General features: G+C 36.2%; 1 protein-coding gene across 1 annotated transcript; it reads right to left on the reverse strand.

The window, feature by feature from the left end:
* Positions 1-11,470: 11,470 nt before the first annotated feature.
* LOC129869835 (uncharacterized) lies at positions 11,471-11,818 on the reverse strand. The gene has a single exon (XM_055944432.1). It carries the CDS (start codon positions 11,816-11,818, stop codon positions 11,471-11,473), a length of 348 nt encoding a protein of 115 aa, XP_055800407.1.
* Positions 11,819-27,909: the final 16,091 nt, after the last annotated feature.

The raw sequence follows: 27,909 nt of genomic DNA on the forward strand, positions 1-27,909 counted from the left end.
TCACTCAAACTATTTTAAAATTATTTAACAAACTCTTTTGTTTTTCTTGACTATATCATTTCAAAAATTAATGTATTATCAATAACTTGTACTATAAACACTTTTTTTTTAAAAAAAAAGTTTGCTCTAAAATAATATATATATATATGTGTGTGTGTATATATGTGTGTGTCATAGCAAATCATCTCATTCTTTTTTCTCACAAATCTAATGTGAAGTGGCCCATCAATTAAAGTATTTTTCTTCATCGACCGTTAATTTTTTACTTAAATTAGTTAACCAAATTTACACAAATATTAGCTATATTCAAAGTAATAAAGGTATAACTAAAAGATATGAATTTAAAACTACAGGATATAGCTAAAGTGGATTTTATGATTTGAAAAAATTGTAAACTAATTAAATTAAAGTAAAACAAAAAATATATTTTTTTATTTTTCCAAAAATGCCCTTTACTGAAGTAGGCACGTCGACGAACACCTACTTGTTTTGGCCTCAACTCTCTCTTATATTACTACCACATAAAGAGGGCTAGAAGCAGACACCTCTTGATCGACGTGGCTGCTTTTAGCTGAGGGCATTAATGTAATAGAGAAGGCTAAAAGCAGACACCTCTCGATCAACGTGCCTTCTTATAGCCAAGATTTTTTCATTTTAATTTATTTATCTTATTTTTTAGTCTTTTGGGTATTTTAAAGTAATATTAAAAAAAATTCTATAAATCACGATGATTAACAATATAAATATTTAAATTTTAAAAGATATAAAATATTCGATTAACTGTTGAAATTGTATCAGTGCCACATAAATTAGGACAGAAGGAGTAACATATATAATTTGAAAATGACGTAAAAAAACACTATAAATCACAATAATTAACAACTTAAAGTACTGAAAAATATATAAAAATCTGTTTGACTCTTAAAATTCTATCTATGCCACGTAAATTGGGACATAAGAAGTAATACATATTATTTAAAAATTATGTAATAAGTGCTATAAATCACGATAATTAACAACTTAAAATATTTAAAACCATATTTTTTTTGGATGATTCTCCAAATTTCAACTGTCACATAAATTGAAACTAAGAGAGTAACATGTATTGGACCCGTGCTGAGACGGATTCTCATATCTAGTAATAAGAGAGAGAGAGAAAATTAACTAAATGACATTAAAATACTATATATTACTAGTCCTATCTCCTAACAGGACTTTCTAGATTTCAATACCTATCAGTAGAAATTTAACCATACTACTATTAAACCTGTGTTTAAAAAAATGAAAAATAAAAGATAATAAATAATAGGAAAAAGTACACAAAATATATCCTGTGTTAAAGAACAAATGGATTGTCCACTTGAAATATTTTTTTCTTTTATGTGGGCCCCACTTACCCCACTTGCTTTCTTTCAACACTATAAATATGGCCCCATTACAATGTAAAATGGAGAGATAAGGGAAACATTTTCTGATACATACAAACACGGATACAATTTCTCTTCTGCTCCTCTCTATTTCTCTTAATCTCTCCTTCTTATTTTCCTAAATTTAGTTTATTTCATAATACGTTATCAGCACGAGTCTCCTTCACTTTGAGTTATTTTTTAAGAAGGTAACAAAAGGGGTAAGAATTTTATTTTCTTAAAATGTCTAATATTTCTAAACTTGAATTTGTTGCTCTTGACATGTCTGGAAAAAGGCTACTCATCATGGACTAGATCCCGAAATGTCACGCCCCGAGGGGTACCCTAGGCATGATCGGCACTCAAAAACCATCTCTGGCCTCCGAGAGAACCACTTAGTCTCATCACTCATTTGTTCATCAGTGTAAGACTTAAGAATACTAATGTGGGCTTGCCATCATCAACATCAAAGAAAAAAAATAATCCTTAGAAAAAGTAGTTTCAAAGGAAAACTACTCCGATTACATCATCAAACTCTGTCTACGAAACCTCTAATACTATTAGATGGTGCCAATGACATTTCAATGGCTACCTCAAAAGAAACATAATACTCAACAATAATAAAAGGATAAAGAGTTCTTCTGAATACAAGAAGGATTCACCAAATAGCTGAAAAATAATAATATTCAACGATGCACCTGTTGAAGATCTCTAACACCTGTATATGCATCATAAAATGATGCAGGTCGAATGACATTAGTACATGGAATGTACGAGTATGTAAAATAGCAGGAAAGTAAGGACAAATATCAAGAAACTCCTCTTAGGAAGACTCAGCTCAGAACTCATCACCATCTCAACATTAATATGTAATGCAAATGTAAAAATAATAATAAGCAATACTAACTCAGTTGGGAGTTTCTCTAACCGACAACCATCACTTATGAGCTAGTGATGATACAACGAAGCGATGTCGTTGCCACGTCCATCCAATACCTTGCCAAAGTAAAGGACATCACCATCTTAGATCCAATCATCAAAGTCCTCTTTTTGGGACTTAAGAGGCATAACCTCCATCCTACGCTGGTTACATAGTTCTAGGGTTTGAGTCAATTAAACTCTCACCCAACTCGGTGCTCAATACTAGTCTCAAAATATGTGTTCATATTAACCTCATCATCTAGTCTCATTGGATTTTAATTTAAATCATCAAACTCATCTCATTATCTATTCATCAATCATTATACTTCAAAAACATCATTTACATCTCATCAAAACATCTTGCTCAAAACACCATTTAATCCAAAGAATCAAATTCATTTAAACTCAATTCTTTTGCTCTTTCAAAACTCAATAAAATACATATATAGTATTAATTCAAATCACTCTTTTTGTTAATAAATATTAAAAAACAACATCTTTACTCAAAACACATGTAAAAATATTCATGAAGATCAAATCAATTAGAGTTCATGAGAAAGTAGCCACGAACAATAATTTCAATAATATGAGAGATAAAAATAATAATAATCTCAATGCATAAATATATCTAACTCAATAGAAGAAGAATTAATTCATTTAGAATTCAAAATTTGAGTAAAACTTAACTATAACTCAATTACGATGAATTTAAATATTGGGTGCATTGACGAACTCAATCCAATGCTATGAATAGCCTTACATACCTGAAATTCAAAGCTTTACTCCGAATTGGAACACTGTTTAACCCCTAGCCTTTTTTTTCTCATCAAAGCATTTTGTATACTACCCGGAGTATAAGAATCACCGGAATAGTATTTCTATACTACAAAAACTAAAACTATATTTAAGAATGAGTAAAGAAGTGTATAGAGAGAAGAGTTGCTTGAGAAAGCTTGATGAATAAAATAAAGAAATAAGGTGGGTATTTATAGGTGTGGAGGAGGAACCTAACAATAAATAAAAATAATTACAAAGGATGATCTTGAAAATTCAATGGACGATTTTGATGTCATGGATGATGTCAAATGGTTCTAGATCTTTCTATGGTAAGTGAGATGAGCTCTCTTTTAACGGAATACTCTTTTTCGGAGCTGCATTTGAACAAGATAAATTCCTCATCAGGATTGGTGTCTCATAAGAATTGTAGATATAGAAGTATAGTTTTATGTCATTTAAGAATCAATCAATTTGGGGCATCCTACCGTGAGATATGAGTTTTCTTCGATAAATATTCCATTTTGTCACAACACCATGCCTTATAAAAATTAATTTATTTGACCTACTTATCCTACGAATCTTGAGATATGGTCTCATGGAAGTTGTTGGTAATGTCGTTGGGGTTATTCATAAATTTGAATTACCTAATGTGGACTATTCTATGAAAAGTTATGCCCAAAATACAGAAGCAATATCACTTTTGTCGAGAATTGAAATACTACATACAACATTTTAGGGGTGTTACAAGAAGGAATACTCTCATTGAAGTCTTACATACTTTAGAGTAAACCTTAAAGAAAATAAACATAATTTGTATAATCAAAATACTTTAGGCATGGAAAAACATAATTATAATCAAAATACTTTAGGCATGAGAGAACATAATTATAATCAAAATACTTTAGGTATGAGACAACATAATATAATCAAAATACTTTAGACATGAGAGAACATAATTATAATCACAATACTTTAGACATGAGAGAACATAATTATAATCAAAATACTTTAGAACCTTTTCATGCCTTTATATAAGGACCTTTGATAAATCAACAATTCAATGCATTCAAGAGCCAACATAAGCTAATATAAGATAGGTAATTAAACATTAAATATTAAATAATGTCTGCAGATGGAATCATGATATGAAAACACATAAAGTTTCATGCTTGAATTAAATAGAAAACTTTGATAATTCATTTAGGTTTAATGAATGAAAGGATCCATTAATCAATAACGTTTTAGGGGGTGTTACACAAAATACATATAGAATCGATAGATATGGCAGACAACATCAAAGATGACAATACGACATCTAGTCAAGATCGTGCCAAAACCATAATATTTCTCCGACACCATCTTGACGAGAGATTAAAATTATAATATCTCATGTTAAAAGATCCCCTTAAACTGTGAAAAAATTTAAAAGAAAAATATGAACACCTGAAGTTGGTCATGCTTCCACAAGCACGTCATGATTGGCTAAATTTGAGATTAATGGTTTCAAAAATATATCTGAATATAATTCTGCCTTGTTTAGAATTATAGTTCAGTTAAATTTATGCAGAGAAGAAATCACTGAACAAGATAAACTTAAAAAAATATACTCTACATTTTCACCCACGAATATGCTCCTACAGCACCAATATCACAAAAAAAGTTTTTTAAAAAATATTTTGAATTACTTTCTCACCTTCTGATTGCTGAACGCCACAACGAACTTCTAATGAAAAATCATGATAGTCGGCCCATTGGTTTTTTGCCACTTCCTGAAGTAAATCAGGCAAATTATAACCAACGAGAAAGAGGCCATGACCCCAGTTGTGATCATGGTCGTGGTCATAGTCGAAGAAGACATTATAATCATGATGCTCGGCTAACACCGAGAAATGATCAGCAGTATAAAAAGAAGAATGAAAAGCCAGAAGCTTTACCGAAGAAAAATTCAGAAAGTATATGTCATAGATGTGGAGGTATGGGACATTAGTTATGGACATGCCGTCCATCAAAACATCTGGTTCAGCTATATAAGGCATTCTTGTAGAGGGCAGAAAATAATCCAGAGACAAATTTTATCTCTGAAGATAATATTGAGCCTATGTATCTCGATGTAGCTGATTTTTTTAATTTTTTCCAGAAGACAATATGAATATTGATAAGCCTAATAATATTTAATTTTATTTTTATTTATCTGTACTAAATATTATGTTTGTATTTTTCAATCCAAGTAAAGTTTGTGTAATGAACCATTTATTAATTATAATATTTACTTTATTTTCTTTTTGAAGAAAAATATGAATATGCCTTAAATTTTGTTTGAATCAATGATCAATCACGAGGATATTTATGTAATTGATAGTGGAACAACTCATGCTATTTTTAACGACGAGAAATATTTTTTCAACTTGCTAAGAAGAAAAGCAAATGTTACTGTAATTTCTGATAATTCAAAAATAATTGAAGGCTCCGGAAGAGCTACTATATTTCTGCCTAAGGGGATAAAAATTGTTATAGAAGATGCACTATTTCTAAATTATACACTTAAGGTCATTCGCCTTGATAATGCTGGAGAATTTATATTCCAAGCTTTTGATGATTATTGCTTATCAATTGGGATAAAAATTGAACATCCTGTTGTTCATGTTCATACTCAAAATGGCCTTGCAGAGTCATTTATTAAGTGCCTACAATTGATAGCAAGACCTCTACTAATAAAAACAAAATTGCCAATTAATGTTTGGGGTTATGCTATCTTACATGTAGCAACACTTGTATGTCTCAGACTGACACATTATAATAAATACTCTCCGTCACAGTTAGTATTTGGTCATGAGCCAAATATAGCCTATTTATGAATTTTTGGTTGTGCGGTATACGTGCCTGTAGAACCACAACGTATCAAGATGGGCCTTCAATGAAGGTTGGGCATATATGTTGGGTTTGACTCACCCTTCATAATTCGATATCTTGAATCGTTGACTGGATATTTATTCACTGCTCGTTTTGCAGATTATCAGTTTGATGAAATAATTTTTTCGTCATTAGGGGGAGAAAAAGGACCCCAAAAAAGAAATTGCGTGAATTTTTTTATCACTATCTCATTTTGATCCACGTACCCGCATATGTGAGCAGGAGGTCTAGAAGATCATCTATTTACAGAAAATAACAAATCAAATGCCAGATGCATTTACTGATTCGAAATGGATAACTAAGTCACATATCCCAGCAGTGAATGTGCCTATCCAAATTGATTTCCCAAAAGGACCATCTACTAGTATCATAGCTTCTGAATATCAAACACGCCTGAAGCGTGGTAGACCATTGGGTTCAAAGGATAAAAATTCTATAAAGAGAAGCGTGAGGAATAATAAAGATGATACTACACAAGAACCTCCTGAAGAAGGTCAAGATTTTAGTAATGCTGATATTCCTAAAGAAATTAGTGAACCCGAAAGTCAAGTGAATGAAGAACTTTCAATAAATTCTACCGGTGATGAGATAAATTTAGATCAATCGAAAATCACGATTGATAATGTTTTTGCATATAATGTTGCACTTAACATCATGCAAGATAGTGAAAGTCTTGAGCTTAAATCTATCAAAGAATGTCGACGTAGATGTGATTGGCCAGAATGACAAAAGAAAATTCAATCAGAATTAGACTTACTTACTAAACGTGAGATTTTTGGACCTGTAGTCCAAACCCCTGAAAGTGTGAAACCAGTTGGTTATAAATGGGTTTTTGTGTGAAAGCAAAATGAAATTTTAAGATACAAGGCACACCTTGTTGCACAAGTATTCTCTCAAAGACCCGAGGTCAACTATGAAGAAACATATTCACCTGTAATGGATGGAATAACTTTTTGATATCTCATCAGTTTAGTTGTACATAAAAATCTTGAAATACATCTAATGGACGTAGTTACAGCTTACCTTTATGGTTCATTTGATAATGAAATTTACATGAAAATTCCAAAAGGATTAAAATTACATGAAACATGTACTAAGTCTCGGGAGATGTACTCAATGAAACTGCAAAGATCATTATATGATCTGAAATAATCAGGGCGTATGTGGTATAATTGCCTTAGTGAGTACTTGATAAATGAAGGTTATATAAATGATGTCATTTGTCCATGTGTTTTTATCAAGAAAACAAAATTAGAGTTTGTTGTACTTGCTGTTTATGTTGATGACATATATATCTTTGGAACCCCTGAAGAGGTCCAAAAGGCGATTGAATATCTAAATAAAGAATTTGAGATGAAAGATCTTGGAAAGACAAAACTTTGGAATGGTATCAAGCAAAGATATAAGATTGAAATGCGTCATCTCCAAAATGTCAAATGAAGTTTTCATCAGGGGGAGTAAAATATGTGCTGCACTTTTTTTTCCTTAACCAAGGTTTTGTCTCACTGGATTTTTCTGGTAAGGTTTTTAATGAGGCAGCATTCAAGGCGTATTACTAGATGTATGTATTTTTTTTCTTCATTAGGCTTTTTTCCACTGAAGTTTTTTTCTAGTAAGGTTGTAATGAGGCACAACATCTATGGATGTTCTGGATAACAATGTTTATTGTTTGTTGTAAAACATTTTTTTCCTTTCATGTGGACATCCAAAGGGAAATGTTAAAGAACAAATGGACAAGTGGATTGTCCACTTGAAATATTTTTTTCTTTTATGTGGGGCCCACTTGCCCCCCACTTCCTTTCTTTCAATACTATAAATATGGCCCCATTGCAATGTAAAATGGAGAGATAAGGGAAGCATTCTCTGATACATACAAACACGGATACAGTTTCTCTTCTGCTCCTCTCTATTTCTCTTAATCTCTCCTCCTTATTTTTCTAAATTTAGTTTATTTTATAATACCCTGGAATAAATTATTTACGCGAAATAGTCCCTTTTCATTGTAATTTCAAAAATGCCCAGGATGCCAATGCTATTTACCGGAGATGCCCCTTAGTTGTGCACGAGAATAGTGTTCCTTCTGTTCATTTTTTTTGTTTCATTTATTGTTTTTGTCTTATTATTAATTACTTTTATTCTATTCTCATTTGTTATTTTTGTTTTTATTTTTTTATTTTTTTATTCCTTTTTTCATTTTATTCTTTATTAGAGATATCATTGGTATCATTTTTAATATTTGTTTCTTTTCTTTTTCCCTTTTTATTGGTTAGTTTATCTTCTTTTTAATTTTTTTCTCTTTTTCTATATTTTTTCCTTTTCAATAAAATAAAATAAATACAAAAAGTTAAAATACTAACTAACTATTTTTAGATTAATAAAAATAAAATAATTAAATAACTAGAGTACAATAAAAAATAAATAAGAAAAATACTAAAGTCAACTAGATTGTTTATTAAATTAATGAAACATATATATTTTTGCTTTTTTATATTTTTAAAGATAGCAAAATAAAAAAAAAGATATTATCTATTTATTTTTAGACTGATAAAATACCAATAAAATAATAAACAAATCATCATTAATAAATCATTAAGAATGACTAAGGAGTATTTTATTAAAGGACTAGATTAAACCTCTATAATACTATGACAATATATAAGTATATTGTGACTGATAACATTAAGGACTAAAATAAATCTCAATAATATCATCAAAATATATATGGAACTATAATTTGACAACATTATGGAGGTATCATAATAGCTTGATGAATCCTCATTAATGATTTCCCAAATACTTGGCAAACAGACTATATTTTTGTTCAACTCATTATTATTTTATTAGTATTTAGTACCTACCTCTCTATAAGGGAAAGCTTGAGGATCTCCCCTATTGTCCTCATTGCCAACCTGTAGGGCCGGCTATTGGATAAAGCTGGTAAAGCAATAACTTTATGCCTTCAAATTAGGGGGCCTCTGTTTAGCAATCATATCGTATGTATAAACTTATATAAGTAGATTTTTTAGCTTTGAAAATATAAAAAATATATTTGGCAGGACACCTTTTGGCACGAATTGCCACAACTCTACTTTTTGGAGTTATTTTCGTAATTAAAGGGGGGTGGCAGGGGTGGATCGGTTAATTCAGTTTATTTTTGTACCCAAAATGCCCTCCAAAGTAAAATCACTAACAAAGAGTCCTAAACCACTACCAAAAAATTTGCACTTCCCAATAATTTTTTCCTTGGGCAATGAACCTTTCAAATCCACTGTAAGATTTGAAAAGTGCCGATAGAACACTCTTAATTTAATGTACTCCATACTCCATCCACTTTATATATGAGAAGTGCATTATGTCTTCCATTGTTTTTTCATTCAACATCTAAAATATTTTCTTTCCCTCTAATTTCGGCCATAAATTTAATCTCATGAACAAGTATGTCTATATTGTTTTTAAGGGAAAAAAATAAGGTATATACTCTACTTGACATGTCATAACCGTGACTCACCGTGATTGACACCCACTCTAACTCTCCGGTGAAAAATCACTATTACAATCCAAACTAAGCAGCAATCACAAGAGATAAGCAATTAAGATGGAAACCGATTAAATATATAATAAAAGGTGTTGAGTCCCCATAAATTCAACCAATGCAACCAAACATGCAGAATTATCTCTAGAACTTGAAAGTCATTGTACCAAAACTCTAATGAAATAATAAGTCTAAAGAAAAAGGGGATGCAACCCCAAAAAGTCATAAATAAATGTCTGAAAAATCTAAGTCTGGGAAGGATGGACCGAGATAAAGAATAACTCATGGTATCTTGAATGACATGGCTCACCCTTGAATTCTAACAATCAATGATATTCTATGAGAGGTCTCTCAACAGCCGTCCGAAGATGCCATGTACTCAACAAAGAAAGAGCAATTACAGTATCAGTACTCAAAACAATGGTGTACTAGTAGGATCACGCAACTATTCTAGTAAATGAGATATGGACAAGTAACAACAACACCGTAAACACACACATATAAAATACCTTACCACTTATCAATTCATGAACAATACATATATATATACATATATTAACAGTCTCAGTTTTAGTACACATTCAAGAAGGGTTCACTTATGAAACCTGTACTTCATCTATTAGTGTGTCGGAACGTGACACCTGATCTAAGGTTATGTCGGAATGTGATACTCAATTCAAATATGTGTCGATAAGTGACATCCGATCCAGTTATGTGTCAAAATGTGACACTCGATCCATAAAACACATCACAATCACAAATACAGTGTATCGTTCAACAATTATAAATACCAAGAATAAGTTCATTACATGCCATTGACAATAAACAATCATTTCACATGATTTGGTTCATCTTTCCTTATTTACATACATATATACATATAATTAAAGCAGTTAACCAACACATATGACACATACGGAAAGACAAAACCATCATCTACCTTGAATCCAAGCTTTTGAAATTCTACACTGCTGGAGCTTTCCTTTTTCAAATTTTTTTGACTTGTTCTTGGTCTAAAAATAACACACATAATGCAAATAATCAATAAAATAACCTACTTTATTTACATTATAACAAAATTTCTAACGTTATCCAAATCCATGATCCTAATGCCCAACTAGAGCTTTTTTCCACCATTAAATTTAGGCCAAAACCCTCCCTCAATGATAATCATCATGAATACTAGGTTTTAGGAATCAATTTATGAAGTAAGGGAGTATTTAACTTACCTTTGGCGCAATAATGGGTGGAAAACTAAAAGAAATAGCCCTAGTTCGTCCTTTTACTCTCCAAAAATGGGAAATGCAAAAAAATAACATTTTTGAGACTTTTTTCGTATTAAGTCGCGACTATCCTGTCATAGCGGGACCATTCCGCTATAGTAGGACCATCCCTCTATAGTGGCCCATCATGGCAGGATTAATTTTGCTCTAACGAGATGCATGTAGACAGAATATCCATGTTTAAGTCTCAAGCCTCCTATTTTACAACACACCCTCATCCTATGATATTTTAACATCTATACTTTATATCAAGTTCAATTTTGAGAGTTTTACTTGCCAAAATACTATTTCATAAAGTCGTACAAGCTTCATATCATCTTTTCTATCAACTCAATCAATAAAGCTAAAAATTAAATCCCCCATCCATTACTGGATTACCGTAGACTTTACCTGAATTAGATTTCGTCCAAGTCTGGCCTAGGTTCAATAATTCCAAGTCACTATCCAAAAGTTTTCTGGCCCAACTTCCTTCCCATTGGCTTATCCATAATGATGGGGACAAATCATTACAATAGATACCAATTTACCCATCACACATCTCCGAGTGATTAACTAGGAAAAACGGGGCTAAGATAGAGATAGAGTAGTAAATGATTCGATGAATAGCTGAGATATTTGTCTCGCATGTCCTTTTCAGTTTTTCAAGTAGCTTCTCCTACTAGACGATGCTTCCATTGAACTTTCATGGACATAATTTCTTTGGTCCTCAGTTTCCTAACATCACGATTAGGAATTGCCACTGGCTCTTCCTCATACTGAAGATCTTTGTCTAGTAAAACTGAGTCCCACTTAATGATATAATATCCATTCCCATGGTATTTCTTCAGCATGGGCACATAAAAGTCTAGATGGTCCCCAGATAAGCTAGATGGTAAAGACAACCTATAAGACAGTGGCCCTACACAGTCACGAATCTCAAAGGGGCCAATATAGCGAGGACTGAGCTTGTCCTTCTTACTAAATCTCACCACTCCTTGTATGGGTGACATCTTTAGAAGAAATTGTTCACCGATTTAAAATGTTATGTCCCTTACCTTACGACCAACATACTCTTTTTGACAACTCTGAGCTGGTAGAATCTTAGCTTGGATACTCCTTACCTTATCTAGAGCATCTCTTACCAAGTCAACCCCCAAGGGATTTACATCTCCAGCCTCAAACCACTATGTGGGAGACCTACACCCCCTCCTATAAAGAGCTTCAAATGGTGCCATATCAATGCTGTAGTGATAGCTATTGTTATATGATAACTTACACAAAGGCAAGAATTTATCCCAATGTCTTCCAAAATTAATTACACACCCTCTCAATATGTCTTCCAACACCTGAATGGTCCTCAGTGATTGCCTATCAGTCTGTAGGTGAAAAGTTGTGCTAAAAGTGAGTTGAGTGCCTAACTTCTCATGTAAATTTCTCCAAAATTTAGAGCTGCACTGCCCACCACGATCTGAGATGATAGAAAGGGGCACCCGCTATAGCCTTACTATCTCCTTATTCATGACTTGAACTAGGGCCAAGCCGTTACACGGCGATCAGGATGCGAGGGACCCCAACTAAGCCATCTTAGCATACATAGCATACATAAGGTAAAGAATATGATATTAAAATATAAGCGGAAGTAAGAACTCAAGGGAATGGGTCTAAGGGGTAGCAACTCAATAGATGTCCAATCGAACTACATCACATAGCGTCTAAACATGCCTCTATTCTAATCTTTGATGGGGGCTTAGGAAAAGCTCCTACTCACCCAAAACAATAGAAGTAAGTCAAGTAAACAACAAGAATAAAAGTCATGTCCTCAATAGAATGAGGACTCACCAACCTTGATATCTAATCAACTCTAGCCATGAATAAGATGGTCGTGAGTGTCTTCCACCCCTACATTATGAGATAATATAGGCAAAATATGCGTTAGGATGATTGAATATACTAAGTATATGAGGTATGCATGAACAAGTAAAGGAACGCAAATAATATGCCATAAGATGCATGACCATTCATAATGAGCATGAGTAAAGATTTAGACATTTGAAAACATATGAAACTCATGATCAATGAATATCATAAAACTTCATCATAAACTCATAGTTTGACATTTAACTTATGTAGGATAAGACCTTTAATCGATATTTAAGACCACGCGAGCTATTACATGTAATCAGATGATCCTCATATCGAGAAGGGGAGGCTACCTTGCTAGGGTATACTCCATCATGATACTCATCTCAACTCAACTCAGTTGTGCTTTATGTGGATCCACTAGCTAGTCCATAAAGGTAATCCTATGCGGGCAACATAGTTTGAGACTTTAGGTTGCTACTAAAATTTTCTTGGGTAACTAACTGCTTTACCGGACCGAACACCAACTAGAATCCCTCTTGGTGCTTAGTCAATATCCCAATGGAAACTCATAAAAATATGATCATAACATAATAGGTAAAGATAGTAACTGCCTATCAATCCATCTTTAAAATATATTAGGAATAGGTCATTAAGTTTAGTAATTCATAAGAATCCATGAATTCGGTGAAAATTATCCTTATGGGCTTATCACACCATAATAACTTTTTTGATCTTAACTTTGATCATCATCATAACTTTCATCATAAAATCATAATCTCAACTTTAATTCATGAAAACTTTCCTTGAAAATCATTGAACTCATAATCAACTCATGAAAATTATCTTTAACTTCATAATCATAACTTCAAAATAGTTTTATGCATGGGCATTCATAATTCAGCTTAAAATCATGCAATTCAAGTGGAAACATGCTTATCCAGATCATTGATAATCATCTAAAATGAAATTGAAATAGCCCAATGCAATTCATCAAAACTAGGGTTAATACATTAATGAAAATTAAAGAAAACTTTGGAACTCCATGGGTGAAAAAAACCCATGGATCAATTCTTACATACCTTGAATAAATTCACTGAAAATTGAAGGAGAAACCTTGAAGAAATCTGAAAACCCTAGCTTTAGCTTAAAGAGAAACCTTGAGAGAATTGAATTCCTTTCCTTAGAGAATTTTGGTATTTGAATGAGGAAATTCAAAGGAATGGGTAGATATAGGCTTGAATTTGGCCATAATTGTGTCTAGGTTCATTAAACCAAACTTGAGAAATGACGAAATTACCTCTTATTAAATCTGAAACTTGGCCCTACGAGACCCTTTCTACAAGTCGTATAAGAAATGATGAGCCGTTAAAATGACTCATCCTACAGGCTTTGGAAAAGGCTTGAAAATCAGGTCTTTGCAGTTTGCAAACGGGTCATTTCTACGACCCGTCAACTTGTCTACGAGTCATCATTTGGACTCGTCCTGCAGGTCCCAAAACCTGCAAATTCTAAGGGTCTCTGAAGTTTGGTTACAAGTTCTCATGACGATAATGTTTTGATGCATTGACCAATGAGTTTAATATTTTAATGTTTTCATGATTTTACTCATGTTTTAAGATATTGGTCTTGTATCCCATTTGATTACATCCTATGTTTATTTTTCATGCATACTTCTCACATACTTAGTTCATTCCATGTACTAACGCATACTTTTTACCTATATTATATGGATGTAGGGAAGGATGATTATTGCGTACCTCCTATTCGTGAGTACAGTTGATCCTAGACTAGTACTTGTGGTGAGTGCTCATGCTTCGAGGACAAGACACTTTATTTTCATTGCATCATTTGACTATTTCATTTCTCTTATGTTGTCATGGATGAGCTATGAGCTTGTCTTATGCTCCCATAAAGTAGTAGAGGCGTGTTGGATGTTTAGAGTCTATGTTGTCTTCCATTCTGAATTTTGAGACTTATGATCTATTTTGAAACAATGCTTCTGTGTCTATGCTTTAGCTTATCTTGCTTATTTACCTTATGTATACTCTTGAATGATATGCTAAGAGGCTTGGTTGGTGTCCTCAGGGATCCTAATCCCGTATCGCACCTAGGGCTTAGCTTAGGTCGTGACATAAATAATTATAAGACTAATAAATGAATGTTATTTCATCAAAAAAGGTCAAACGTCAAATTATATGTTCCTTCGTCCCGATTTCAAATGTAGGTTAGGTGCTTCATTTTTATTTTATTTAGTTGTTTTTTAAAACAAGTGTGCATCACTCATTAAAAAATTTCAATGTTGTTTATGGTTAAAAAATATCCCAAAAGTTGAGTTTAAATTCCATAATACAATGAGTAATACTTTCTCCCGGTTATAATTGAAATTATTGTGTAGTTTAGATTCCGTCATAAAATGAGCGATGCTCTTTTCGGGAGTATAAGTCAATTCATTTTCTCATTTTTGGGATGATTAGACTAAAATATTTATAATATTTTATTTATAAATTGAGTAATTTTATTTATTAAATAATACGTAGTCATAATTTATATTAAGCTTATATAAAATATTTATGTTTAGCGAATACAAATGAATGTTATTACAACGTTAATGATCATACGTCAAATTATTAATTCATAGATTCGCGTTTGATTCTAGGTTATGTCCCTCATTATTTCATTTTTTTTAAAAGAACTCTCTTAGTTGGAAAGGGTGTATTAGTACTGAATTTAAATGCAACCATTGATTTTAAATAAATGTTTGTTCCTTTTAGCTTCTTACAATTATTACTTAATGAGTTATTTCAACCTTTCATTTTCTTTCTTTGACTTATAAAAACAGATATGAAATCTGTTAGAGTTTGCCAAAAATTATTCTCATTTAGAAAATCGTCTTTTTTGATTAAATAAATATTCTTTTCATTTGGCATACTTACTTACTATCTACAACACATACATCCAATTCATAAGTTTTACATCATAGTAGTTGATTGATGAGTATCAAAGATAAATGTATCACACCGTATAACTAACTCTATGTTTATAGTTGTCCCTTTTATATGTATATTTTCATAATTATAATCATAAAATTAGAGTATATATATATATATATATATATATATATATATATATGATATAGTACTTATATTTTCAGTAGAAATTAGTGTTTTCTTTGTTGTTTCTATATTGATGTAGCTAAGAATAATTAATTCAATATTTGGCTAATTACCAATTCGATTATGAACATTAATTCTTACTTCCTCTTCTGTTTGGTCTTAGTAGCACTAAGTTATGTATGTGGAATTTCAATAAATAAATATTGTGTGATGGAACCAAGTTCAAAGTGTTCCCTCTTATATTTATCACATTACTTCCTCTGCTGTGCTTTCTTCTCTCATTTCTGAAGTTGAATGTAGAATTTTATGAAATTAAAAATTCAGCCTTTTTACTAAGTCGACAAACAAATTTTAAAGTATAGTCCAAAAGTAATTGAAGCCAACGACAACATTTATTATTAGAATAACATGTTGTATTTAAGTAATGAACTTATGTACATAATGTAGATCCAAAAAGTATTATACCATAATCCAAAAATGAATTACATGTACATGTAAAGATAAGCTATTTCTCGATCACAATTACAACCGTGACAATCAACATCTTCATCATCACTATCAATAAACCAATCATCCATGCTAATGGGATTTTGATGTTCAATAGTGCAACAAATAGGCACTTCTCCCCAAAATAAGAGATTTTTCACCCAAAACTTTGTCAAAATATGTTCCAAACTTTGTCGACATTCCCCTATATTTACAAGGGGCTCGTTTTGTTTTATGTTTCCAATGAACATCACCCTTTCTAGCCTGTCTTCACCCCCAGAAGACAGCAATTAGGGCAATGACATAAGATGCCCCCTTGTGGCCTGCGTTTGCTGCTTGATGCAGTAAGTCCACTGCAAGCTCTGGCCTCTTATTTTTGGGAAAATCTGTAACACCCCTCAAAATGTTTCCCTAAGATTTGGACTCTTGTTGTATTCGGGTAGGGTCGAACTCGAGTATTGTGGAGCGTTTGCAGGAGTTAAGACGAATCCTTGAGAAATTGAGAAGTGCTAGAGATGATGTGGGGTCACGAAGGACCCCTAGGACCAAGCTAAGTCCGAAAGATTCATCGTGGCTAAATTTTAGGATGAGTTCATATGAGGGGTCGACTTCTAACGATCCTATCTTTTGAAAGACGACAATCTGGGTGGCCCACGACCCATCAAATTAAAGGTCGTCGAATCTTCTTTTCAACACCATCAAGAATATAATTTTTGGAGTTCGGAATCAAAAGATATGACGATCCTAAGATGAACTAGCACAGTAGAGATTTTCAGGCTTGGGTTGCAATTGCTGGAAAACTAGGCTTGGCGCCGCAGTGGCACGATGCGCCACTATCGCGCCACAAACATGCCTCAGTAGTTTGGGCTCTGGCGCGGCGCGCCACTAAAAGGTGTGCATGGTTTTTCAAGCCAATTTCCAGAACCCAGAAAATATTGGCCTTGGCGCTGTAAGGGCGCGACGCGCCACTATCGTGCCAGAAACATGCCTCAGTAGTTTGGTCTCTGGCGCAGCGCGCCACTGCGAGGTGGGCAGGTTTTAGGCGTAATCAGCCTGGCGCTGCAATGGCGCGATGCGCCACTATCGCGCCAGGTGCATTTTTGCCTATTTTTCAGAACTTTTGAGAAGGGGCAATTTGGGAACTTACCCAAATTATATATGTATCACCCTAGACTATTTTGAGATCATAACTTCAGCCTCCACTCTCTCTCTAAAAAGCCCTAGGAGTTCTTCTCTCTCTCTCTCTCTTCTTCTTCCTCTCCAAATCCTCTTCCAACAAGAAGAGTCCGAAGAGCTTCAAGTTTTGAGTTCTCCATTGAAGACCCAACCACAAGGGTTTCTTCAAGTCTTCACTAAGGTATGTAAGGCTATCCAAAATATGGGTTGAGTCCACCCATGTGCACTACCCTTGCTTTGAGGTTAGATGTCCATGAAAATGGAGTTTCTTGGTATGGTTTAGGTTTGAATGAGTTTTGTCCCCTAAAACCTTCATGTTAGTATGGGTTGATGGAGATGACCTGTTATTATGTTTTGTTGATCTCTTTAGCCATGTGATTATGTTACTTAAGTCAATTTCCTTAAATGTGTTATTCTACTTGTGTTGTTGAGCTAAAGTCATAGAGTTGTGATGAGTCTTGAGGAGATATCATAAATGCTTACCTAAATGAGGCTTGATTGAGTTAATTGGAGGATAAAATTGACGAGTGGACGAGGTCCTAAATGGAACTTGCCATTATGACTTAATTGAGTTGAAATGAGAATAGAGTTGATGAGTTGGCAATGTCCCACATGAAACTAGCCGTGAGGGCTTGTTTGAGATGATTGGAGGGAGTCTTATGAGCATAGAGTCATAGGAGGAGTATCGAGCACCGAGGCGGGCGAGAGTATAGTCCGTACTCGAACCCCAGGAACTACGCCTTCAACGTAGGCAAGGATGGAATCATTAAAGTCGGATGTTTCCCATGGGATCCAACCGTTAAAGTCAGATGTTTCCCATTTATTTGTCTTGAAATAATAGGACTTGACTAATCGATGGTATCCATGATTAGGGAGGCGTTCATGCCCTGGCACGGTATGGATGGACGTGGCAACAACGTCTGATTATTGTACTATCACCGACTCATAGGTGATGGTTGTCGGATAAGAGAAACTCCCATTTAGGTCTTTATAGTGCTCTGAATCAGTTGAGTTGAGTGGCTTATGAGTTAGTCCCATCTAAACTATTCTTATTAGACTTAGGACACTTGAGTGAGTTGTTATGTATGTATGAGTTGAGACCCTGAGTTGATGTTGATGTTTCCTTGATGTTTGTTTCATCCGGCCATTTTACATACTCGTACATTCCATGTACTGACGCTATTTGGCCTGCATCGTTTTATGATGCAGAGACAGGTACTAGAGATTATCAACTAGCGCTCCGTTGAAGATCCACATACACTCCCAGCTAGTTGGTGAGTCCTCCTAGTTTCCGGAGGATGTTGAACTTTATTGTATAGTTTTGTTGTAGTTTTCTTTACTTTGATTTCTTGGTAGCCATGGGCTTGTCATTGGCACCTCCTAGTCTTTGATAGAGGCTTCATAGACTAGAGTGTGGGGAGGTTGAACTGTTATTTTGAGGAGTCCTATTATACTTATTTTGTTGAGTTAAACATGTTTGGCCTTCGGCCCCCATATTGTAAATAGCATGTTATAATTGAGCCTTTCTTTGAGCGTATATGACTGAATGACGAAATGATTGAGTTAGGTGATTCACTTGACGATCAAAAATGGCTTTCAAGTGCTGGTCACATCTAGGGTACCCTCCCGGGGCGTGACAAACATGGTATCAGAGCCCAGAGTTCAACTGTCCTAGGGAGTCTATGAAGCCGTGTCTAATAGAGTCTTTTTTATGGATGTGTTATGCACCACACTTATAAGCAAGAGGCTATAGAACATTAGGAATTGTTTTCCCTCTTTCATACTCTGAATTCGTGCGATGGAGTTAAACTCTATGAAACTTCCCTTCTAATTCGTGTGTTTATACGTTACAGATAATGCCTCCAAAATGTACTGCTAGCTAGAGGAATGCTAATAATGCAGAGATGCCTCAGTCTGAGGTACGCCCAGCAAGGGTTAGAGGCCGACCTATGAGGTATGCGGAGGTGCCCCAAGTACTTGCTACTCCGCCTGCACCCACGTGAGAGACAGAATTTAGAGGGGCGATTACAATGCTCACTCAATTAATGGTTGCCCGAAATGGTAACCAGAGTTCGCCGACTCTTAGCTCTAGTTCCCAATAGCCGTCTGCTGCCACCAGAATTCAAGACTTTCTGAGAATGAATCCGCCGACATTCACGGGTTCTAAGGTTGATGAAGACCCTCAAAACTTTATTGACGAGATGTGGAAAATTCTGAAAGCTATGCATGCTACGAAAATTGAGGGGGTTGAGTTAGTGTCTTATCAACTCAAGTATATGGCAAACATTTGGTATAACCAATGGGAGAAAGGTAGAGGTGAGGATGCTGAACCTGCTATGTGGGATGAATTTGAGGGAGCCTTTCTTGACTACTTCTTTGCCCGAGAGTTGAGGGAAGCGAAATTGGAGAAATTTGTGAATCTAAGACAGGAGGGTATGACTGTTAAGGAGTATGGCCTGAAGTTCATCCAGCTATCCAGGTATGCTCCAGAAATGATCCCAGATATGAAGTCAAGGATGAGGAAGTTCGTCTCCGGATTAGTGAGGCATATGAAGAAGGAGTGCAAAGCAGCATTGTTGATCTCGGATATGGATATTTCCAGATTAATGGTGTATTCTCAACAGGTAGAGGATGAGAAAAGAAGAGACAGAGAATAGCACATGAGCAAGAAGGTAAAATCAGCGGGCCATGAGAGTGAACAGAGGCAAAACAAGGGCAACAGGTCCTTCTTCCAGAAGAGGCCTTCCAACTATGCCTCATCTACAGCCAGTTCTTCTATGCCGCAGAACAGGTATGATCGGCAGGGACAGAGTCGCCAGAACCTCAGACCACAGGGTTCTCAATCCCAGGCCAGCGTAAGTCAAGGATCGAGAGGGAAGCCACCATGTGGCAAGTGTGGTAGGCTCCACTTGGGAGAATGCAGAGCAGGAAGGGTTGGTTGTTATAAATGCAGCCAAATAGACCATTTTCAGAGAGAGTGCCCGACAGGAGGAAATAGAGTCTAGCATTTTGCCACCGCACCACCGACTAGGGGTAAACAGAGGGGCACTACTTCAGGTACGAGTGGAGGTACAAACCGCCTGTATGCCATGGGTAGTCGCCAAGATCAAGAGAACTCTCCAAACGTCGTGACGGGTATGATTCGAGTCTCTTCTCTTGATTGTTATGTGTTGATGGATCCGGGTGCCATCCTATCTTTTGTGACTCCTTATGTGGCTAGTAAATTCGATAAAGTTCCTGAATATCTTCTTGAGTCTTTCAGTGTAACCACTCCTGTGGGTGATTCTGTCTTAGCTGAGAGAGTCTATAGAGATTGCACTGTATCAATTCATCACAGGAATACTTTGGCTGACTTGGTTGAGTTGGACATGGTTGATTTTGATGTGATCCTTGGCATGGACTGGCTTTATGTCTGTTATGCCTCCATTGATTGTAGGACTCAAATTGTTAAGTTCACATTCCCAAATGAAGCTTCCATAGAGTGGAAGGGTAGTCCGGTTATGCCTAAGGGTAAGTTTATTTCTTACCTTAGAGCCAGGAAGCTAATCTCAAAAGGGTGTATCTATCAACTAGTCTGAGTAAAAGATGGCAATATTGAGTCTCCATCTCTCGAGTCGGTCCCGATTGTTAATGAGTTTCCCGACGTCTTTTCTGAGGATCTGCCTAGAGTCCCTCCTGATAGGGAGATCGACTTCGGGATTGATGTTCTTCCTGACACCCATCCTATCTCAATCCCTCCATATAGAATGGCTCCAGCCGAGTTGAAGGAGTTGAAAGAACAGTTGAAGGACTTATTAGATAAGGGATTCATTAAGCCGAGTATCTTACCATGGGGTGATTCGGTCCTATTCGTGCGAAAGAAGGATGGGTCCCTTAGAATGTGTATTGGCTACAGGCAGCTGAATAAGGTCACCATAAAAAACAAATACCCTCTCCCCAGAATAGATGAGTTATTCAATCAACTTCAGGGTGCCACTTACTTCTCAAAGATAGACATGAGATCTGGCTACCATCAGTTGAAGGTGAGGGAGTGTGATATTCCAAAGACAGCATTTCAAACCCGTTATGGCCATTTTGAATTTTTGGTCATGTCCTTCGGGTTGACTAATGCCCCCGCAGCTTTCATGGATCTCATGAACTGAGTGTTTAAACCATATCTTGATATGTTTGTGATTGTATTCATAGATGATATTCTGGTCTACTCCAAGAATGAAGAGGAGCACGCACATCATCTTAGATTCATTTTACAAACCTTGAGAGACCAGGTATTGTATGTAAAGTTCTCTACATGTGAATTTTGTCTTGTATCAGTGGCCTTCTTAGGCCACATTGTATCTGGAGACGGTATTTAGGTTGACGCCCAGAAGATTGAAGCTGTGAAAAATTGGCCCAAACCCACATCCTCGATAGAGATAAGAAGCTTCTTGGGTCTGGCTGGCTATTATTGAAGGTTTGTAGAGGGATTCTCATCCATATCATCACCATTGACTAAGCTGACTCAAAAGAAGGCTAAGTTCCAATGGTCCGATGCTTGTGAGGAAAGTTTCCAGAAATTGAAGACCAAGCTAACCACTGCTCCTATCCTGACCTTGCCCGATGGAACAGAGGGCTTTGTGGTCTACTGTGATGCATCCAGAATTAGTTTGGGTTGTGTGTTGATGCAAAGGGGGAAGGTGATAGCCTATGCTTCGAGACAACTTAAGGTTCATGAGAGGAATTGTCCAACTCATGACCTTGAGCTAGCGGCTGTAGTATTCGCGCTTAAAATATGGCACCACTACTTGTATGGAGTGCATGTTGACGTATTCACCGATTACAAGAGCTTACAATATGTCTTCAGCCAGAAGGAACTCAACCTGAGGCAAAGGAGATGGCTTGAGCTACTCAAGCACTACGACATGAGCATCCTCTACCATCTAGGTAAAGCTAATGTTGTTGCTGATGCTCTTAGTAGGTTGTCTATGGGTAGCACTGCCCATGTGGAGGAGGGAAGGAGGGAATTGGCGAAGGAGGTACATCGATTAGCCCGATTGGGAGTTCGACTCGAAGAAAACAATGAAGGTGGAGTAAACGTTCGAGATGGGGCTACGTCCTCACTTGTAGCAGAGGTAAAGGAGAAACAAGATCAGGATCCCATCCTCCTCCGGTTGAAAGAAGTTGTTCACAAACAAGGGGTGATAGTTTTCACCAAAGGGGGAGATGGTGTGTTGAGGTACCAAAGTAGATTGTGTGTACCTAATGTCGATGATGCTTGAGAGAGGATTATGGCCAAAGCGCATAGTTCCAGATACTCTATTCATCCAGGCTCCACAAAAATATATCATGACTTGAGGGAAATCTATTGGTGGAGTGGGATGAAGAGGGATATTGCGGAATTTGTTTCTAAGTGCCCGAATTGCCAACAGGTGAAGGTTGAGCATCAAAGGCCATGTGGTTTATCCCAAAATATAGAAATTCCAGAATGGAAGTGGGAGATGATCAACATGGACTTTATTACAGGCTTGCTGAGGTCCCGAAAGCAACACGATTCCATTTGGGTGATTATGGATAGAATGACAAAATCAGCTCACTTCTTGGCGGTTAAGACTACTAACACCGCAGAATATTATGCAAAGTTGTACATACAGGAGATCGTCAGATTGCATGGGGTCCCTTTATCTATCATCTCAAACAGAAGAGCCCAATTCACTTCCCAATTTTGGAAATCCTTTCAGAAGGGATTAGGTTCGAAGGTGAACTTGAGTACAGCCTTCCATCCCCAGACAGATGGCCAAGCAGAGCACACCATCCAGACATTGGAAGATATGTTGAGGGCATGTGTGCTTGACTTCAAGGGAAATTGGGATGATCACTTACCTCTCATAGAGTTTGCATATAACAATAGCTATCATGCAAGCATCCAAATGGCTCTTTATGAAGCTTTATATGAGAGGAGGTGTAGATCGCCCATTGGGTAGTTTGAAGTTGGTAAGATTGAGTTGATTGGGCCTGACTTTGTTCACCAAGCCATGGAGAAGGTGAGAGTTATCCAAGATAGGCTAAAGACAACCCAAAGCCGCCAAAAATCTTACACCGATGTGAGGAGGAGAGACTTGGAGTTTGAGGTGGGTGATTGGGTGTATTTGAAAGTGTCACCCATGAAGGGTGTCATGAGGTTTGGAAGGAAAGGTAAGCTCAGTCCTCGATATATTTGTCCTTACCAGATTTCGAGGTGGATTGAGAGTGTTGCCTATGAGTTGGAGTTACCTTCAGAGCTATCCTCTATTCATTCGGTGTTCCACGTTTCGATGTTGAAGAAGTGCTTGGGTGATCCCTCATTGGTAGTCCCCATTGATAGCGTTGGAATTAAGGATAGCTTGTCTTATGAAGAGGTTCCGGTCCAAATTCTTGATCTCCAAATTCGCAAGTTGAGGAACAAAGAGGTCGCCTTAGTCAAAGTCCTATGGAGGAACCAATTTGCTGAGGAAGCCACATGGGAAGCGGAGGAATCCATAAAATCTAAATATCCACATCTATTCGTGCCTACCGACGAGAATGTTGAAGGTAATGCCCATTTCCTTGACTTGAATTCATTTGTGCCTTTTGAGTCTTGATTAACAATTATTTAAGAATTTGATTGATTGAATGACTAAATTCTTGATTGTGCTTTACGCCCCGAGTCCATTCTTGGTTACTCGTCATTCAAGAATGAATGATCCCAAGGGGGAGATAATGTAACACCCCTCAAAACTTTTCCCTAAGATTCGGACCCTTATTGTATTCGGATAGGGTCGAACTCGAGTATTGTGGAGCGTTTGTAGGAGTTAAGACGAATCCTTGAGAAATTGAGAAGTGCTAGAGGTGATGTGGGGTCACGAAGGAACCCTAGGACCAAGCTAAGTCCAAAAGATTCATCGTGGCTAAGTTTTAGGATGAGTTCATATGAGGGATCGACTTCTAATGATCTTATCTTTTGAAAGACGAAAATCTGGGTGGCCCACGACCTATCAAATTAAAGGTCGTCGAGTCTTCTTTCCAACGCCACCAAGAATGTAATTTTTGGAGTTTGGAGTCAAAAGATATGATGATCCTAAGATGAACTAGCACATTAGAGATTTTCAGGCCTGGGTTGCAATTGCTGGAAAACTGGGCTTGGCGTCGCAGTGGCGCGATGCGCCACAATCGCGCCAGAAACATGCCTCAGTAGTTTGGGCTCTGGCGCGGCCTGCCATTAAAAGGTGTGCAGGGTTTTTCAAGCCAATTTCCAGAACCCAGAAAATATTGGCCTTGGCGTTGTAAGGGCGCGACGCGCCACTATCGCGCCAGAAACATGCCTCAGTAGTTTGGTCTCTGGAGCGGCGCGCCACTGCGAGGTGGGCAGGTTTTCGGCGTAATCAGCCTGGCGCTGCAATGGCGCGATGCGCCACTATCGCGCCAGGTGCATTTTTGCCTATTTTTCAGAACTTTTGAGAAGGGGCAATTTGGGAACTTACCCAAATTATATATGTATCACCCTAGACTATTTTGAGATCATAACTTCAGCCTCCACTCTCTCTCTAAAAAGCCCTAGGAGTTCTTCTCTCTCTCTCTCTCTTCTTCTTACTCTCCAAATCCTCCTCCAACAAGAAGAGTCCGAAGAGCTTCAAGTTTTGAGTTCTCCATTGAAGACCCAACCACAAGGTTTTCTTCAAGTCTTCACTAAGGTATGTAAGGCTATCCAAAACATGGGTTGAGTCCACCCATGTGCCCTACCCTTGCTTTGAGGTTAGATGTCCATGAAAATGGAGTTTCTTGGTATGGTTTAGGTTTGAATGAGTTTTGTCCCCTAAAACCTTCATGTTAGTATGAGTTGATGGAGATGGCCTGTTATTATGTTTTATTGATCTCTTTAGCCATGTGATTATGCTGCTTAAGTCAATTTCCTTAAATATGTTATTCTACTTGTGTTGTTGAGCTAACGTCATAGAGTTGTGATGAGTCTTGAGGAGATATCATAAATGCTTACCTAAATGAGGCTTGATTGAGTTAATTGGAGGATAGAATTGACGAGTGGACGAGGTCCTAAATGGAACTTGCCATTATGACTTAATTAAGTTGAAATGATAATAGAGTTGATGAGTTGGCAATGTCCCACATGAAACTAGCTGTAAGGGCTTGTTTGAGATGATTGGAGGGAGTCTTATGAGCATAGAGTCATAGGAGGAGTATCGATTACCGAGGCGGGCAAGAGTATAGTCCGTACTCGAACCCTAGGAACTACGCGCCAACGTAGGCAAGGATGGAACCGTTAAAGTCGAATGCTTCACATAGGATCGAACCGTTAAAGTCGGATGTTTCCCATTTATTTGTCCTGAAATGATAGAACTTGGCTAATCGATGGTATCCATGATTAGGGAGGTATTCATGCCCTGTCAAGGTATGGACGGACGTGGGAACAACGTCTGATTGTTGTACTATCACCAGCTCATAGGTGATGGTTGTCGGATAAGAGAAACTCTCATTTAGGTCTTGATAGTGCTCCGAGTCAGTTGAGTTGAGTGGCTTATGAGTTAGTCCTGTCTAAACTATTCTTGTTAGACTTAGGACACTTGAGTGAGTTGTTATGTATGTATGAGTTGAGACCCTGAGTTGATGTTGATGTTTCCTTGATGTTTGTTTCATTCGGCCATTTTACATACTCGTACATTCCATGTACTGACGCCATTTGGCCTGCATCATTTCATAATGCAGAGACAGGTACTAAAGATCATCAACCGGTGCTCCGTTGAAGATCCACATACACTCCCAGCTAGTTGGTGAGTCCTCCTAGTTTTCGGAGGATGTTGAACTTTATTGTATAGTTTTGTTGTAGTTTCCTTTACTCTGATTTCTTGGTAGCCATGGGCTTGTCATTAACACCTCCTAGACTTTGATAGAGGTTTCATAGACTAGAGTGTGGGGAGGTTGAACTGTTATTTTGAGGAGTCCTATTATACTTATTTTGTTGAGTTAAACATGTTTGGCCTTTGGACCCCATATTGTAAATAACATGTTATAATTGAGCCTTCCTTTGAGCGTATATGACTGAATGACGGAATGATTGAGTTAGGTGGTTCGCTTGACGGTCAGAAATGACTTTCAAGTGCCGGTCACGTCTAGGGTACCCTCCCGGGGCGTGACAAAATCCATCTGAGAAAAGAAACACATTTTAGTCTACACAGAACAAAAATTAAAATTACATATGAAAAGAAATTGCTACTAATTATTACCACGCCTTTTCGATACAAGGCTTCCACATTTCAGATTCTATGCATATGTTCAAAACCCTATATATATTCTCCTCGTTCCGAACTTTCCATGCAGGTTCGATCGAAAACTCTTTCAGGGTTTGCTTCTCATATACATATTGTTTATTTCTCACTTGATTTAATTACCTGCAACTACAAAATCAATCGGTTAGTAAACAAAATTTAAATGGTTCTTTGTGAATAAGATATTTTTATATATATATACACACACCCCTTCGTCTTAAATTAATTAAATCCTTGAAGGATACTGAACCAACTCTTGCACTAATTTCCGTAAGTAGCGGGCTGGAAAGCTTTTCAGTCAAAGAACAATAGTTTTCTTTCATTACTCTGTTCTTATTTCTTTTTGTTGCACTCCTCCTCTTCATTATTTTTCTTGAAAGTTGATTCAACAAGAACATGAAGAACTTCATTATTTGAAAACTTGTAATTTTTTTGCTCGAAATAGGTTTGAAAGGGGTATGAAAAGTTGTAAAGTTTTGAAAAGTTAAAAGGTTCAGATTGATTATGCTGAGAATATGAAAAGGTTTCCGAAAGGTTTTGAAAAGGTATGATAGGAAAGGAAGCAATCTTTAGTGGAGTTTAAAAAGGCGGGCATTCCATCTGTAACAGTGTCAAATTTTCATTTTAAATGAAATATACCATAATTTATTTACAATAACTTATTTATAATATTTTTGATGACAAGTATTTTTATTTAATAAATAATACATAGTAATAACTGATTTTTAGAGTTAAAATTATGTTTAGTCAATGTATACATGTCACGACCCAACCATCAGGCCGAGCGGACACCTACTCTAACATCTAGATAGAAAAACCCTTACAGAAATAACATGCGGAAATTTAACAATTGTCAAATACCAACCTAAAAAGTCAGGAATATACCATAATTGAAAATTTTAAAACTCTAAATTTTATTACTAGAAATATACTAACACCCCCAATGATACTAGTCTAAACAGGTACAAGAGCTTTTAAAGATAGAGCGTATAAATAAAGTAATGACACAACTCCCACCATAAAGAAGGAAAAATAGAAGCTGTTGGAGAATCATCTTCGTCTTCACCTAAAAAACATTACTAACCCTGCAACCAGACTATGCCAAGTGGCATAACAAATAATGGTAGGCATCAATTCGATACTCACCGCATAATATAAAGAAATCAACAAGAAGAAGACATGCTCTTAAGAAAT

This window comes from Solanum dulcamara, chromosome 10 (genome assembly GCF_947179165.1).
Source record: "Solanum dulcamara chromosome 10, daSolDulc1.2, whole genome shotgun sequence".
Classification (NCBI taxonomy): Eukaryota; Viridiplantae; Streptophyta; class Magnoliopsida; order Solanales; family Solanaceae; genus Solanum; species Solanum dulcamara.